Genomic DNA, 15,337 nt, shown 5'->3' with positions numbered 1-15,337 from the left:
TCTGATGCCTGTCAGGACATGGGCCTGAAAATACTGTCCAATGCCAAGATCAAGAAGCCAGTAGATTGCAGCTACAGATCTCCAGAATACAGCACTGCCATGGGCGGTAAGCTACCTCTGTGGTGTGTGGATTCTCTGAGATGTTAACAATCCTGGAACTCTGCACATTTCCTCTTTGCGTCCTGTTCTTGCACTGAGCCTCTAGCCTGAGAATGCTAATGGGTTGTGGGTCACAGATACAGGAAGTTTCCCGAGGGTTCTGTCTCTGGGGAGAGCTTTTGAAGCCTGAAGTTTATGTATCCATTCCCTGGCCAAACCCCCTTGGCTATCACTTCCCTCGATGACCTTTGTGACTAGTTAGTTCCTCTTTGGTCCTTCCTCCTTGCCTCTGACTGGATTTTCTCTGCTTCCCTCTAAATTTCTTTCTAGTAATCCCTCCATCCCAATTTATGTCACAACAAGTCTCCTGTTTCCTAAAGTTTTCATATTCTCAATTTCATCAGCAGGTGGTGGTCATCCAGAGGCTTTTGCGTCATCAACTTCTTCACGTCAAGCAGAGGATTCTCAGGTCCGCCAGTACTTCCCGGAGACCTGGCTCTGGGATCTGTTTCCTATTGGGTAAGTGATGACTCAAAAGTACAGTAAAGGGCCAGGTCCATGGCTCACGCCTGTAATCCCAGCACTTTGGGAGGTTGAGGAGAGAGGATCACTTGAGACCAGGAGTTCAAGACCAGCCTGGGCAACATAATGAGCTTCTGTCTCTACAAAAGAAATTTTAAAAATTAGCCAGGTGGTAGTTGTGTCCTAGTCGGGCGGCTGAAGTGGAAGGATCACTTGAGTCGGGGAGGTGGAGGCTGCAGTGAAGCAAGATCACATCACTGCACTCCAGCCTGGGTGGCAAAGCAAAACCCTGTAACAACAACAACAACCAGAAAAAACCGTAAGATTCTACAATGTAGAGCCTGTACAAAACTCAGAATCAGATGCGTTCCTAATGGCTCTAAGTCTTAAGCAACGAAAGCTTGATGGGGTGTGGGAATTTATTTATTTATTTATTTATTTATTTATTTATTTATTTATTTTTGAGACAGAAGTCTTGCTCTGTCACCCAGGCTGGAGTGCAGTGGCACGATTTTGGCTCACTGTAGGCCTCAACCTCCTAGGATCAAGTGATTCTTGTGCCTCAGCCTCCCAAGTAGCTGGGACTATAGGCGCCTGCCAGCACACCTGGCTAATTTTTGTATTTTTAGTAGAGGCAGGGTTTTGCCATGTTGGCCAGGCTGGTCTCGAACTTCTGGGCTCAAGTGATCCACCCGCCTTGGCCTCCCAAAATGTTGGGATTACAGGTATGAGCCACCGTGCCCAGCCTACCTGAATTCTTTATGCGTTCGTATACAACCACTCAAAACAAATCCACACAATTCCACACTCATGCATTGCAGGCCCTGTGTTCTTACTACCGAACCACACACATTTAAAGGTACATATTGACATCAGTTTTTGCCCACTGCTTGCATGTCCATTTTGACAAGCCCTGAGAACACGCATCTTCACAGACTCAGAGGGCACCAGCCTCTCTGTCAGATGTGCTTGCACAGAGATGCCCACCCCTGACTCCCCACACAGTCCCCCTCCTCCATATGAGTGCAGCCTCACTCACTGGAGGATTCACACTGAGACTCACCTCTTCAGTTGCCTCTTTACTTCTCCCCACACAACAACAGTAACAATTTTACTTCTGCAGATGAATGTGTAGCTTTTTTTTTTTTGGACAGAGTCTTGCCCTGTCACCCAGGCTGGAGTGCAGTGACGCAATCATAGCTCACTGCAGCCTCAAACTCCTGGGCTCAAGCCATCCTCCTGCCTCAGCCTCCTAAGTAGCTGGGACTACAGGCATGCACCACCACACCTGGCTAATTTTTAAATTTTGGTAGAAATAGGGTCTCGCTATGTTTCCCAGGCTGGCCTCAAACTGCTGGGCTGAAGCCATCTGCTCACCTCAGCCTCTCAGAGACCTGGGATTACAAGCATGAACCAGCACACACCACCGAATTTGTGGCTTAATTCACAACAGTTCTCGCCCCACGCTGCGTCTGCCTCACGGGGGTCCTTGTGTTCTCACAGTAACTCCGGGAAGGAGGCGGTCCACGTCACAGTTCCTGACGCCATCACCGAGTGGAAGGCGATGACTTTCTGCACTTCCCAGTCGAGAGGCTTTGGGCTTTCACCCACTGTTGGACTAACTGCTTTCAAGCCGTTCTTTGTGGACCTGACTCTCCCTTACTCAGTAGTCCGTGGGGAATCCTTTCGTCTTACTGCCACCATCTTCAATTACCTAAAGGATTGCATCAGGGTGAGAGCTGGGGATACAGGAGTCAGGTGTCAGCCCTGGAATCACGCTTCCCGCATAAGTTTGTCTCTAAATTGGAAGCATCCCAATTTTCCCTGGGAAAGAGAGGAGATGTCAGTATCTCGGCCCCCAGGTTTCCCAGGCCTCTATGTATTACGTCCTTCGTTTGGACCCTTTGTCTCTTAAACCTCCTCCTTAGGTTCAGACTGACCTGGCTAAATCGCATGAGTACCAGCTAGAATCACGGGCAGATTCTCAGATCTCCAGCTGTCTCTGTGCTAATGAAGCTAAAACCTATCACTGGAACATCACAGCTGTCAAATTGGGTAAGAGAGGGAAGCGGTAGATGGGCGAGGAAAGCCTGCAACAGAAGCCCAGTGACTAAGCACTCAGTCTTTCTTCTCTGCTACATCTGCCTTGCTTCCTCCTCCCTCTTTGTTTTATTTACCTCTATTTTTCTCCCTCCTAAGGCTGTTATAAGTCAATACACAAACACTCTTTGATAGGTGACCAAATTTATTCAAACAGGAATATTTTGAGTGTGAAAGGGAGAGCTTTTAATATTTGTAGCTGGACAAGGAATACATGGTCATGTAACTAATCAAGAACTTACTATAAGAGTCCCTGGGCCAGGCACTATTCTAACTGCTTTATGTATATTAACTCATTAAATTGATTGATTAATTAATTTTTATTTTATTTGTTTGTTTTTGAGAGGAAGTCTCACTCTGTTGCCCAGGCTGGTGTGCAATGGCACAATCTGGGCTTACTGCAACCTCCACCTCCCTGGTTCAAGTGATTCTCCTGCCAAGCCTCCCAAGTAGCTGGATTACAGTTTCGTGCCACCACCTGGCTAATTTTTGTATTTTTAGTAGAGATGGGGTTTTGCCATGTTGGCCAGGCTGGTCTCAAACTCCTGACCTCAGGTGACCTGCTTGCCTCGGCCTCCCAAAGTTCTGGGATTACAGGTGTGAGCTACTGTACCTGGCCTTTTATTTTCTTTAGAGAGACAGGATTTTACTCTGTCACCTAAGCTGGAATACAGTGGTGTGGTCATGGCTCACTGCAGCCTCAACCTCCCCGGCTCAAGTGATCCTCTCACCTAGGCCTCCCAGAGTAGCTGGGACTATAGGATCATTTCACCACCATGCCTGGCTAATTCAATTGGCAGAGAAGGGGTCTTGCTATGTGTCCCAGGCTGCTCTCCAACTCCTGGGTTGAAGCGATTCTCCTGCCTCACCCTCCCAAAGTACTGGGATTACAAGAATGAGTCACCTCACCTTTAACTCATTTAATCCTCACCCCCAACTCTATGGGATGTCAGTCACTCATAGGTGAAATCCTTGCAACTCAAAGTTTGATCTTCGTATGTATGAGTTATCTCATGCTGCTTGACAAATTATTGTAAAACTTAAGTGTCTTAAAAGGACAAACATTTATTATCAAACAGATTCTACGGGTCATTAATCTGGCTGCAGCTTAGCTGGGTACTTCTGGCTCAAGGTATCTCATGAGGTTGCACTCAAGCTGTCAGTGAGGGCTGTGGTTTCATCTGAAGACTTGATTAGGAGAGGATTGATTTTTCAAGCTCATCCCAAAGTCTCTGATCCTCACAGCCTGCTAGACTGAAGGACACAGTTCTTGACCTCAGCTGTTGGCTAGGGGCCTCACTCAGTATCTCATCACATGAATCTCTCCGCTGGGCTGCGTCCTCACACAACAGCCGTCTTCCCCAGAGCAAGCAGTTTGAGAAAAGGGGTGCACCCAAGATGGAAGCTGCAGTCTTTTTGTAACCTAATCTCAGAAGAGTCATTACTTTTGCCCTGTTCTATTTAACAGAAGTGAGTCGCTCAATCCAGCCCACACTCAATGGGATGCAAATATCAGGATGCAAGGATCTCTGAGGGTCCTTAGAGGTTACTTACCACACCGGACTAGCTTCTCTGGCATCACCTGGGAGCTTGTTAGAAATGCAGGATGTAGGCTCCACCCCAGGTCTGTGGCAGCAGAGTTTGCACTGTAGCAAGATCCCCATTAAAGTTTCAGAAATGCTGACCCAAATGGGAACGGACCTTGCTGGTACCTCTGGCAATAGGGCTAATGGTTTCCCTTCTCCTCCTTTCTCTCAGGTCACATTAACTTTACTATTAGTACAAAGATTCTGGACAGCAATGAACCATGTAGGGGACAGAAGGGGTTTGTTCCCCAAAAGGGCCGGAGTGACACGCTCATCAAGCCAGTTCTCGTCAAAGTGAGTTTGCTTCAGAGGTCGAGACAGCAACCAACTGAGGGATGCTCAACATCTCCTCTTGCTGCGAGTTTGTCTCTCACAGCAACCGTACTCCAGTCCAATCGGGCAGCTTCAACGTTCTCCTTCCCTGGCCCCTTGAACATTTGCCTAATCCACACCCATGGCCTATGAAAGCACCTAAAACCTGGCACATCATAGGCACTCAATGAATGTTAGTTTCCCTGATTAAAATGTCTGTCTTCATCAATAGCTGCCTTTTTTGTCCCGTCATGAAGCCCATTGTCAATCTTGCCCCTTAGAAGTTGCCTAATTGTGTCTTTGGCTCTAGCGCTTGCCCAGAAAGAACTTTACAGAAAGGGCCCATCCTTGGTTGACACGGAGTTCTTCTGAGCTTCAATGAGAAGCCCTTCTCTGCAGTTCTGAGGGAAGCCCTGGGGACACAGCGGGGGGCCTCCCTTCCCTTTCCTTTAGTGCCATCTCTCCTGACGTTCATCTTTGTTGTTTTTATCTGTGTCTCTCTTCATGCCAGCCTGAAGGAGTCCTTGTGGAGAAGACACACAGCTCATTGCTGTGCCCAAAAGGTGGGTGGACTCAGAGCAGGATTGGTGGTGAGAATTCCCTTAGAGGGCAGGAGATTTTCTTTTCTTTTCTTTTCTTTTCTTTTCTTTTTTGAAATGGAGTCTCGCTCCATCCTCCAGGCTGGATTGCGGTGGCGCAATCTCAGCTCATTGTAACCTCTGCCTCCCAGGTTCAAGTAATTCTCTTGCCCCAGTCTCCTGAGTAGCTGGGACTATAGGTGCATGCCACCATGCCTGGCTAATTTTTGTATTTTTAGTAGAGACAGGGTTTCACCATATTGGCCAGGCTGGTCTCGAACTCCTGACCTTGTGAGCCACCCACCTTGGCCTCCCAAAGTGCTGGGATTACAGGCGTGAGCCAGCGCATCTGGCAGCAGGAGATTTTCATAGACAAAAGGAGGAATGCACAGGACCAGAAGGAACAGGAGAGTCTGGGGTGCCATTCCTCATGGGGCTGATTAACTGGGAGGCAGGAGGAAGAAGAGAAAGTGTGCAGCACGATGATGACTCTCTGTGGAATTTATTTTCAGCAAGATCACTATGAATAGTACCCAGTGCTTTCTGCATCCCAGAGAAAGCGCCGAGCACAGAAATCCCTGGATTATAGAGAGTTCTACAATTTTGGCTTCAGAACCCCTGCCATTTCCCATCTTCTACTGTGTCACCTTTTTTTCTGCCTCTCACAGGAAAGGTGGCATCTGAATCTGTCTCCCTGGAGCTCCCAGTGGACGTTGTTCCTGACTCGACCAAGGCTTACGTTACAGTTCTGGGTAAGCAGTTAGAGATTCTTGGCTCAGAAACGAAAAGGAGAATGGAGGCTGCAAAGGTGTGGTGTGGGGCGGGACATGCGGACCTATCTGGAGAATGTGACTAATGACAAGTGACTGAAGGAAAAAGAGCGTATTTTATATAGGAGGGAAATACAGTGTAGGCAACAATACAGACGGGATTAGACTTGTATTCTAGTTAAAAATGGAAAGGAAGCCAGGCATGGTGGCTCACGCCTGTAATCCCAGCACTTTGGGAGGCCGAGGCGGGCAGATCACGAGGTCGGGAGATCGAGACCATCCTGGCTAACACGATGAAACCCCGTCTCTACTAAAATTACAAAAAAAAAAATTAGCCAGGCCTGGTGGCGGGCGCCTGTAGTCCCAGCTACTTGGGAGGCTGAGGCAGGAGAATGGCGTGAACCCGGGAGGCAGAGCTTGCAGTGAGCCGAGATCACACCACTGCACTCCAGCCTGGGTGACAGGGCAAGACTCCATCTCAAAAAAAAAAAAAAAGAAAGGAGTCAGGGTAGGAAGAAGTTAAGGTCACTGAAGCTTGATATGTATTTAGGTTTAGACAGTCTATAAATCGGGTGAAGGGAAGACAAAATATTTGCAGCAGCCGTTTTTAAAAATGAGGAATTTGGGTATAGTTTAGGGAAGATACAACCATATTTACAATAGGCAGCACACTTACTGTTTTGGGCAAGGGAGGAAGTGGATTGAGAAGCATGAACTTAAAAATCATATCTAACCTGTCATTTAGTAGCCGTGTGACCCTGAACAAGTTAGTGAACAGTTCTGGACCTTCTTTCCTCTTCTGTAAAACAGTAACAATAACCTACCTCTCAGACTGGTGTAAAGATTAAGTGCAATATTAAAGTTCCCAGCACAATATCTAGCATGTAGTAGGAGCCCTGTGAATGTTAGACTCTTTCTTTACTCCCTCGCCCTCTGTTGAGATCCTTTGCAGTCACAACGTCTCTGTTTTGTCTATTTTATTCATCAGTCTGACATAGCGCTTGCCTTGTTCTATTAGAGTTCAGTGTCTATGTCTGTCTTCCACACTATGTTGGGGTCTCCTGAAGAGCAAGGGCCACATCTTTTTCTTTTCTGTTCCTAGTACGGTTCCTGCAACATAGTTGACATTCAGGACACATGTACAGATTTGAATGGAGCTCGTTGGCTACAGTGCAGATGTTAATGAGTCACGTATGTCAGGCTCACTGGCTTGGGAAGCATAGGAAGGGGTCAGTGACAACTTGGAGAAGACTGTCAGGACTGTGTTTTAGAGAAACTTGGTGATTTGGAGGGTGAGGAACGTATGTGCAGTGGTAGAGGAACTTAGAGATTGAGCCTAAGTGATACAAGTTTTGTCACATCACTCATCAGTTCAGTGACATGTCTTCTTTTTTTTCTTTTTGAGACGGAGTCTTGCTCTGTCACCCAGGCTGGAGTGCAGTGGCCGGATCTCAGCTCACTGCAAGCTCCTCCTCTCGGGTTCACGCCATTCTCCTGCCTCAGCCTCCCGAGTAGCTGGGACTACAGGCACCCGCCACTTCGCCCGGCTAGTTTTTTGTATTTTTTAGTAGAGACGGGGTTTCACTGTGTTAGCCAGGATGGTCTCGATCTCCTGACCTCGTGATCCGCCCGTTTCGGCCTCCCAAAGTGCTGGGACTACAGGCTTGAGCCACCGCGCCCGGCCGACATGTCTTCTTAAAAGCCCTGAACTCTCTTGACAGCCTATGCACCTCTCTGTGTCCTCTAGCACCTCCTACATATCCAGTATGATATTGTAGTACTGTATGAAAATTGTCTATAATGAATAAAAATTGTAATGTGTTGTAATGGTTTGCTCCTCTGTGAGTTCTTTGAGGGTAGAGACAGTTTGATTTACTATTGTCTTCCCAGGGCACATAGTAGGTACTTACTAAATGATAGCTAATACATGTTTGTTAAGTGAATGATGATAACTCTTAGAGGGTTCCTTCTTCCCTGTACCCCCACCTTCTCTCTCTCCTTTTGGATCCCAGGAGACATTATGGGCACAGCCCTGCAGAACCTAGATGGTCTGGTGCAGATGCCCAGTGGCTGTGGCGAGCAGAACATGGTGTTGTTTGCTCCTATCATCTATGTCTTGCAGTACCTGGAGAAGGCAGGGCTGCTGACGGAGGAAATCAGGTCTCGGGCAGTGGGTTTCCTGGAGATAGGTAAGTTGGTTCAATCTTTCTTTCTTGGACACTCTCCTCCACTAGGCCCTATGACAGATTGATAAGATACAGGGAATTCCAGCCCCTGAAGTGTCCCATATCCTTGAAAAGCACGGGGGTGTTTTTTGAAGTTGTCACTGTGATCTAAAACCACATTTGGCTCCCCAGGGTACCAGAAGGAGCTGACGTACAAACACAGCAATGGCTCATACAGTGCCTTTGGGGAGCGAGATGGAAATGGAAACACATGGTAATATCGCCCAATTCCCAATGAGTTGTGTACTCCAGCGCGTAATTCCTGAGCCCTCTGGAACTATTCCAATACCTCTCCCCTTCACCCCATTCCTTCTTGCACTCAGTCTTCTGCCTCTGTAATACTGCTTATTTCACCCTCATGGATGGTCAAGTCCCTCCATCTTCTCCCTGAGCTTGTGCCTCCCCTGTTCTTGTCCTCACTGGGGCCCGTTCATGCCTCTGTTTCCTAGGCCTGCTATGGCATATGTTCCCTCAGCTCCCCTTCTGGAAGTATGCACCCAGATACATGAAAAAATGATAGCACCCTCACCTGGAAATTCACCTTCATGCCACATTTTCCTCTTTACCCATGTAGGCTGACAGCCTTTGTCACGAAATGCTTTGGCCAAGCTCGGAAATTCATCTTCATTGATCCCAAGAACATCCAGGATGCTCTCAAGTGGATGGCAGGAAACCAGCTCCTCAGCGGCTGCTATGCCAACGTGGGAACTCTCCTTCACACAGCTATGAAGGTGCGGATCTGTCCAGGGGCCTGCAGCCGGCCACTGTCTCAAAGGACCTCACACCTCTGACCGAGCAGAAGCAAAAGAGCACTGGCCTGGGAGTCAGTTTTCTTCTGGTTTCCACTGTGGCTCTGGGTGCCCATGGTCAAAATGCTTAGCTGGTCTGGGCCTCAGTTTTCATGTCTGTAGAATGAGAATACAGATGAAGGCTGGGTGCGGTGGCTCATGCCTGTAATCCCAGTACTTTGGGAGGCCAAGGTGGGCAGATCGTTTGGGCCCGGGAGTTTGAGACCACCCTGGGCAACGTGGTGAAACCCCATCTTTACAAAAAACAACTATGAAAAATTAGTCAGGCATGTTAGTGCATGCCTGTAGTCCCAGTTACTTGGGTGGTTGAGGTGGGAGGATCACTTGAACCCGGGGGGTCAAGCCTGCAGTGAGCTGTGATTGTACCACTGCACCCAGCCTGGGTGATAGAGTGAGACCCTGCCTCAAAAAATAAATAAAAAATAAAGGGGGGGAGAGAGAGAGAGAGAGAGAGAGAGAGAGAGAGAATGTGGACTGGAGCATGGTTCTCAAAGCATAGTTCGCAGATCAGGAGCATCAGCACCACCTGGGAACTTGTTGGACATGCAGATTCTGACTCCCAGCGCACAGCTACTGAATGATGAACTCTGGGAGGGTGGGCCAGAAATTTGTGTTTTAACAAGCCGTCCGGATGATTCTGATACACACTGAAATTTGAGACTACTGCACTAAAAGATCTCTGGGCCTCTTACTATGTCACCAAATGCATATGGGAAAGCCATTTCCTGTGGTGAGGACTAGTAGGCAGCCCAATGTCTTTTGTAAGAGGTTTACTCTGCTGAGCACTGTTCTAGGCACGTGGTTTATTTGACATTATTTAATGTTTACAACAAATCAGTGAGCTAGGTATTGGAATGTCATTATTAATCCCATTTTACAGATGAAGAAACTAAAGGATGGAGACTAAGTAAATTGCCCAAGGTGCATGCTAATAAGTGTCAGGACTGATATTTGAACTACGGCAGTTGCATTCCAGAGGCACTGCTCTCTTCTGTTCACTATTGCCTGTACCTGTCCCAAACAGGGTGAGGCGTAGATCCTGCAGGAAAAGTCGTTCAATTCAGAACACACTCAGTGCAAGAAAGACTTGTATAAACTTTTGTAGAGAAGTCACTTACATTGCTATTCCAGGGCAAGGATTAAAAATCTTGAGTGTTAAAAAAAAATAAAAAATCTCTTTATAGGATTCATTAGACTTCCTCTGCAGGATCTTACTAGTCTCCCCTAAGTTCTCATCTTCATCTTCTCTTATACACTGTATGAAATATACCTGGGGGCTGGGCGCGGTGGCTCACGCCTGTAATCCCAGCACTCTGGGAGGCTGAGGCAGGTGGATCATGAGGTCAGGAGTTCGAGACCAGCCTGACCAACATGGTGAAACACCGTCTCTACTAAAATAAAGGACTTGACTAGAGCAAGATCCCAGAGGTATTCTTCCTTCTTTCCTTTTTTTTTTGTGAGACAGAGTCTCGCTCTGTTGCACAGGCTGGAGTGTAGTTGCAAAATCCCAGCTCACTTCAACCTCCACCTCCCGCGTTCAAGTGATCCTCAGCCTCCTGAGCAGCTAGGACTATAGGCATGTGCCACCATGCCTGGCTAAGTTTTGTATTTTCAGTAGAGATGGGGTTTCACCATGTTGGCCAGGCTGGTCTTGAACTCCTGGCCTCAAGTGATCCACCCGCCTTGACCTCCCAAAGTGCTGGGATTACAGGCGTGACCCACACGCACCCAGCCTCTTCCTATTTTCTTATGAGAGGAGGCCAGTCCATTGAGAAATCCATCCTCTGTGTAGCCAAGGTTCGTGGTTTGGCACATGAACTCCAGAATTAAATGTCCTGGGTTCAAATTCCAGTCCTGCTGCAGATGAGCCATGTAACCGTGAGCAGGCTATTTCATCTTTTTATTTATTTATTTATTTATTTATTTATTTTTGAGATAGTCTTGCTCTGTTGGCCAGGCTGGAGTGCAGTGGAGCAATCTTGGCTCACTGCAACCTCTGTCTCCCAGGCTCAAGCAATTCTCCTGCCTTATTGTCCTGAGCAGTTGGGATTACAGGCATGTGTCACCATGGCTGGCTAATTTTTGTATTTTTAGTAGAGACGTGGTTTCACCGTGTTGGCCAGGCTGGTCTTGAACTCCTGAACTCAGGTAATCTGCCCGCCTCAGCCTCCCAAAGTGCTGGGATTACAGATGTGAGTCACCGCACCCGGCTGAATCTTTTTTATTTATTTACTTATTATTTTTTTGAGACACGGTCTCACTCTGTCACCCAGGCTGAAGTGCAGTGGCATGATCATGGCTCACTGCAGCCTTGACCTCCCCAGGCTCAGATGATCCTCCTACTTTAGTTTCCTGAATAGCTGGGACCACGGATCCGCATGCCACCACACCTGGCTAATTTTTGTACATTTTGTAGAGACGGGGTTTTACCGTGTTGCCCAGGTTGGCCTCAAACTCCTGAGCTCAAGGGATCCTCCCCACTGCCTTGGCTTCAAGCTGGGATAATAGGCATAAGCCACCATGCCTGGCCACAAGCTATTTAATCTTGTTAAGTGTTTGTTTTCTTATCTATAGAATGAGGATAATAGTTTGATTTGATATTTTTTAAAATTTGCTTTGATATTTCTGGGAAAGGCAATAAGCAGGGAAGGTCTCACCTAATCTCCCCTGGAGAAGGGCTGGGCGTTGTCCTGCTTGACGGGAGCTGCATGTGAGGAGGCTCAGATGCAGTGATGCGGCAGATTCTCTCCTTATTCCTCCCTTCTTTAAACCTCTCATGCTTCTTAACTCCTCTCTGGTTTCTTCAACACCCACTCAGCTGAAGTCCACGTGCTGCCTCCTGCAGGCTGTTTAAGGCTCTGCAGTTACTGAAGTCCAGCCTGTTCCCTCTTTGTGTGTCATGGAGGCTTGAGCTGCAGAAAGCCTGTGGAAAGAAGAGCTTTCTTTATTACTTTTTTCTTTTTAAAAATAATTCATCTGTTCAGAGGGGATGTCGTTTTGCAATCTGCACATAATTCTTGCAGCTGCTGTCTGCTGCCCTGACTCACTGTCTCCCTGTTTGTCTCTAGGGTGGTATTGATGATGAGGTCTCCTTGACTGCATATGTTACAGCTGCATTGCTGGAGATGGGAAAGGACGTAGATGTAAGTTCTCCTGGCTCCTCCTCTTGATACCCTCCTTCTCATGCCTATTCCTAGAGACATTGACCCATCTTTGTCCCTAGTCACCCTTTTAAGGTCAAGAAGGATACGACGATTTCCTGATTACTTCCCATTTTTTAAGGAATGCCTTATAAATTATGGTCTTCTTCTTCACTTTTTAGGACCCAATGGTGAGTCAGGGTCTACAGTGTCTCAAGAATTCGGCCACCTCCACCACCAGCCTCTACACACAGGCCCTGTTGGCTTACATTTTCTCCCTGGCTGGGGAAATGGACATCAGAAACATTCTCCTTAGACAGTTAGATCAACAGGCTATCATCTCAGGTATGTTGGTCCTGTTAAGAGTTGTTTGAAATTGTGAACGTAAGCTGTGAATTATCTATAATCTCCTTAGTATCCTCTGTCCTACACATGAACTCTAGGATTCATTTTAGTAACAGTTGTTAAGTCATAAAATTATTGTTGGGAAGTTTGTGAGAAACACATGCAAGTGCTCACAGGGCATTTTTATACTTTTTTTTCTTTTTCTGAGACCGAGTTTCTCTCTTGTTGCCCAGGCTGGATTGCAATAGCGTGATCTTGGCTCACTGCAACCTCTGCCTCCCAGTTCAACCAATTCTCCTGCCTCAGCCTCCCGAGTAGCTGGGATTACAGGCGTGTGCCATCATGCCCAGCTGATTTTTGTATTTTTAGTAGAGAAGGGGTTTCACCATGTTGACCAGGCTGGACTCGAATTCTTGACCTCAGGTGATCTGCCCGTGGGATTACAGGCATGAGCCACCACCAGTGGCCACATTTTTATACTTCTAATGTGAAGAGAAACTACACTGAAGAAGCTAGTCAGAAAGTATATTGTCATTGTGGAATTACCCTTTTGGAGATCTTTGAAAGTTCTTTGACGTAGGACCACTTTAAATATTTTTTAAATTTTTATTTTACTTTTTATTTTTTTGAGACGGTGCCTTGCTCTGTTGCCCAGGCTGGAGTGCAGTGGTGCAATCTTGGCTCACTGCAGCCTCTGCCTCCTGGATTCAAGTGATTCTCCTGCCTCAGCTTCTCAAGTAGCTGGGACTACAGGTGCCTGCCACCACACTGGCTAATTTTTGTATTTTTGTATTTTTAGTAGAAATGGAGTTTCACCATGTTGGCCAGGCTGGTCTCAGAATCCTGACCTCGAGTAATCTACCCTTCTTGGCCTCCCAAAGTGCTGAATTATAAGCGTGAGCCATTGCACCTGGCCTGGACCACTTTAAATGTATTTAGAATACTATTTGAAGTTATGGCAGATCTTGTAATGCATTTCATTTATCTGACTGTGTATTTAAAATTATTCTTCCAGGCAGAAATGCAGTCTCAGCCTTCATTTATATGAGTGTCATGGCTGAACTGTCCTCTCATAGAGGGTGGGGTAGCTTTTCCTCTTGTGTGTAAGAAGCTCTAGTCATGAAATGTGTGTCTGAGACAATGGGACCTGTTCCACCGTATATTGATTTATTGTGATGATCTCTTTTCCATTATCTTGTATTGCAAGCTCACATGTTTCCTGTTACATTCTTCCAATTAGATTGCCTTTCTGTGGTTACCTATTATCTCTAAAATTCTGTTTAATTAGTCTTCTAACTTATACCCTTCTCATTTCCATTTGTTAGTTTATTTTTTCTTCAAGTTATCCGTTAACTGTCATCTTGGCTGTAACAGAGGTTTCTTTTGGTCTCATGTCCTTTTTTTTTTTTTTTTTTGAGACGGAGTCTGGCTCTGTCACCCAGGCTGGAGTGCAGTGGCGTGATCTCAGCTCACTGCAAGTTCCACCTCCCGGGTTCACGCCATTCTCCTGCCTCAGCCTCCCGAGTAGCTGGGACTACAGGTGCCCGCCATCACTGGACTGCCTTCTAAGCGTATTTCATATAGTTGGCCTCATTAGCATTTCTTCATGGTTTCTCAGAATTCTTACATATGCTCTGCCATTTTTGTTCTACCTAAAATGTTGAATCTGGTTTGTTTGTTGTTTGTTTTTTTAGATGGAGTTTCATTCCTGTTGCCCAGGCTGGAGTGCAATGGGGTGATCTTTGCTCACCGCAACCTCCACCTCCTGGGTTCAAGCGATTTTTCTGCCTCAGCCTCCCGAGTAGCTGGGATTAGAGGCATTCGCCACCACACCCAGTGAATTTTGTATTTTTAGTAGAGATGGGGTTTCTCCATATTGGTCAGGCTGGTCTCGAACTCCCGACCTCAGGTGATCCGCCCACCTTGGCCTCCCAAAGTGCTGGGATTATAGGCGTGAGTCACCACGCCCAGCCTAAATCTTTGATTAAATAAAATAAATCCTGAAAAATTCATAAAACTGTAAGCAAACAAAAATTGCCCCCAAACACAGAGATTCTTGTAAGAAGCTTCTATTTACCTATTTCCATTAACATCAAAACTGATAAAGTAACAAGAGTGGTTTTCATGTAATTGCTGGAGGCAGGAACATTTATTGATGCTTCTAGCTTTACACACATGCGCACACATGCATCCTTGCATTTACATCAAGGTCAATGAATCAGCTCCATCTAAGACATTTTTTTCTACTCTGTTTAATTCTCAGTTGGTACTTTCTCTGCTCTAAGATGCTGCATTTACAAAGTGAATGTGGGAAAGCCAGTTCCTTCTAAGGACATCCTAGTTATGTTTCTTTTTCCATAGGAGAATCCATTCACTGGAGCCACAAACCTGCTCCATCATCGAATGCCAGCCCTTGGTCTGAGCCTGTGGCTCTAGATGTGGAACTTACAGCATACGCATTGTTGGCCCAGCTTACCAAGCCCAGCCTGACTCAAAAGGAGATAGCCAAGGCCACTAGCATAGTGGCTTGGTTGGCCAAGCAACGGAATGCATATGGGGGCTTCTCTTCTACTCAGGTAAACAGCCTGTTCTCCCACTGCCACTTAACAGGTAGAATTAGATCTCGTATGGAGATAGAGGAAAAGGTATTGTCCTTGCCCTCTCGGTCCAGGGTCTTAGAGAGGAAAAGCCTGTGAAAAATATATGGAAGTATTCATAAAATGGGTTATATGAGCACATAAATAGTACCAGATGCATTTAATTTTCTTTTTTTGTTGAGTGTGAAACACTGGGGCCGGGCATGGTGGCTCAAGCCTGTTATCCCAGCACTTTGGGAGGCTGAGGCAGGTGG

At 46.6% G+C, this 15,337-nt stretch overlaps 1 protein-coding gene across 4 annotated transcripts in view; it reads left to right on the top strand.

The window, feature by feature from the left end:
• Window positions 1-15: 15 nt before the first annotated feature.
• The window catches only part of LOC116273239 (alpha-2-macroglobulin-like protein 1), a 33,408-nt gene continuing 18,086 nt past the window's right edge, over window positions 16-15,337 (top strand). For 3 of the 4 annotated variants that reach the window (XR_004181656.1, XM_031662189.1, XM_031662191.1), the window contains exons 1-13: window positions 16-106; window positions 504-618; window positions 2,125-2,353; window positions 2,550-2,676; window positions 4,480-4,601; window positions 5,131-5,182; window positions 5,866-5,949; window positions 7,980-8,156; window positions 8,325-8,406; window positions 8,767-8,923; window positions 12,070-12,144; window positions 12,324-12,486; window positions 14,848-15,062. Coding sequence is in view for 3 of the 4 variants with exons in the window: in XM_031662189.1 (XP_031518049.1) it covers window positions 19-106; window positions 504-618; window positions 2,125-2,353; window positions 2,550-2,676; window positions 4,480-4,601; window positions 5,131-5,182; window positions 5,866-5,949; window positions 7,980-8,156; window positions 8,325-8,406; window positions 8,767-8,923; window positions 12,070-12,144; window positions 12,324-12,486; window positions 14,848-15,062 (1,686 nt within the window). In the remaining variant the exon portion in view is untranslated. The remainder of the gene's footprint in view (window positions 107-503; window positions 619-2,124; window positions 2,354-2,549; window positions 2,677-4,479; window positions 4,602-5,130; window positions 5,183-5,865; window positions 5,950-7,979; window positions 8,157-8,324; window positions 8,407-8,766; window positions 8,924-12,069; window positions 12,145-12,323; window positions 12,487-14,847; window positions 15,063-15,337) is intronic. The other variant, XM_031662190.1, reaches the window with a different exon arrangement.

Source organism: Papio anubis, unplaced genomic scaffold (assembly GCF_008728515.1).
Source record: "Papio anubis isolate 15944 unplaced genomic scaffold, Panubis1.0 scaffold480, whole genome shotgun sequence".
NCBI lineage: Eukaryota > Metazoa > Chordata > Mammalia > Primates > Cercopithecidae > Papio > Papio anubis.
Note: the sequence above shows the minus strand (reverse complement) of the source record. Positions and strands in the feature narration are given on the sequence as shown.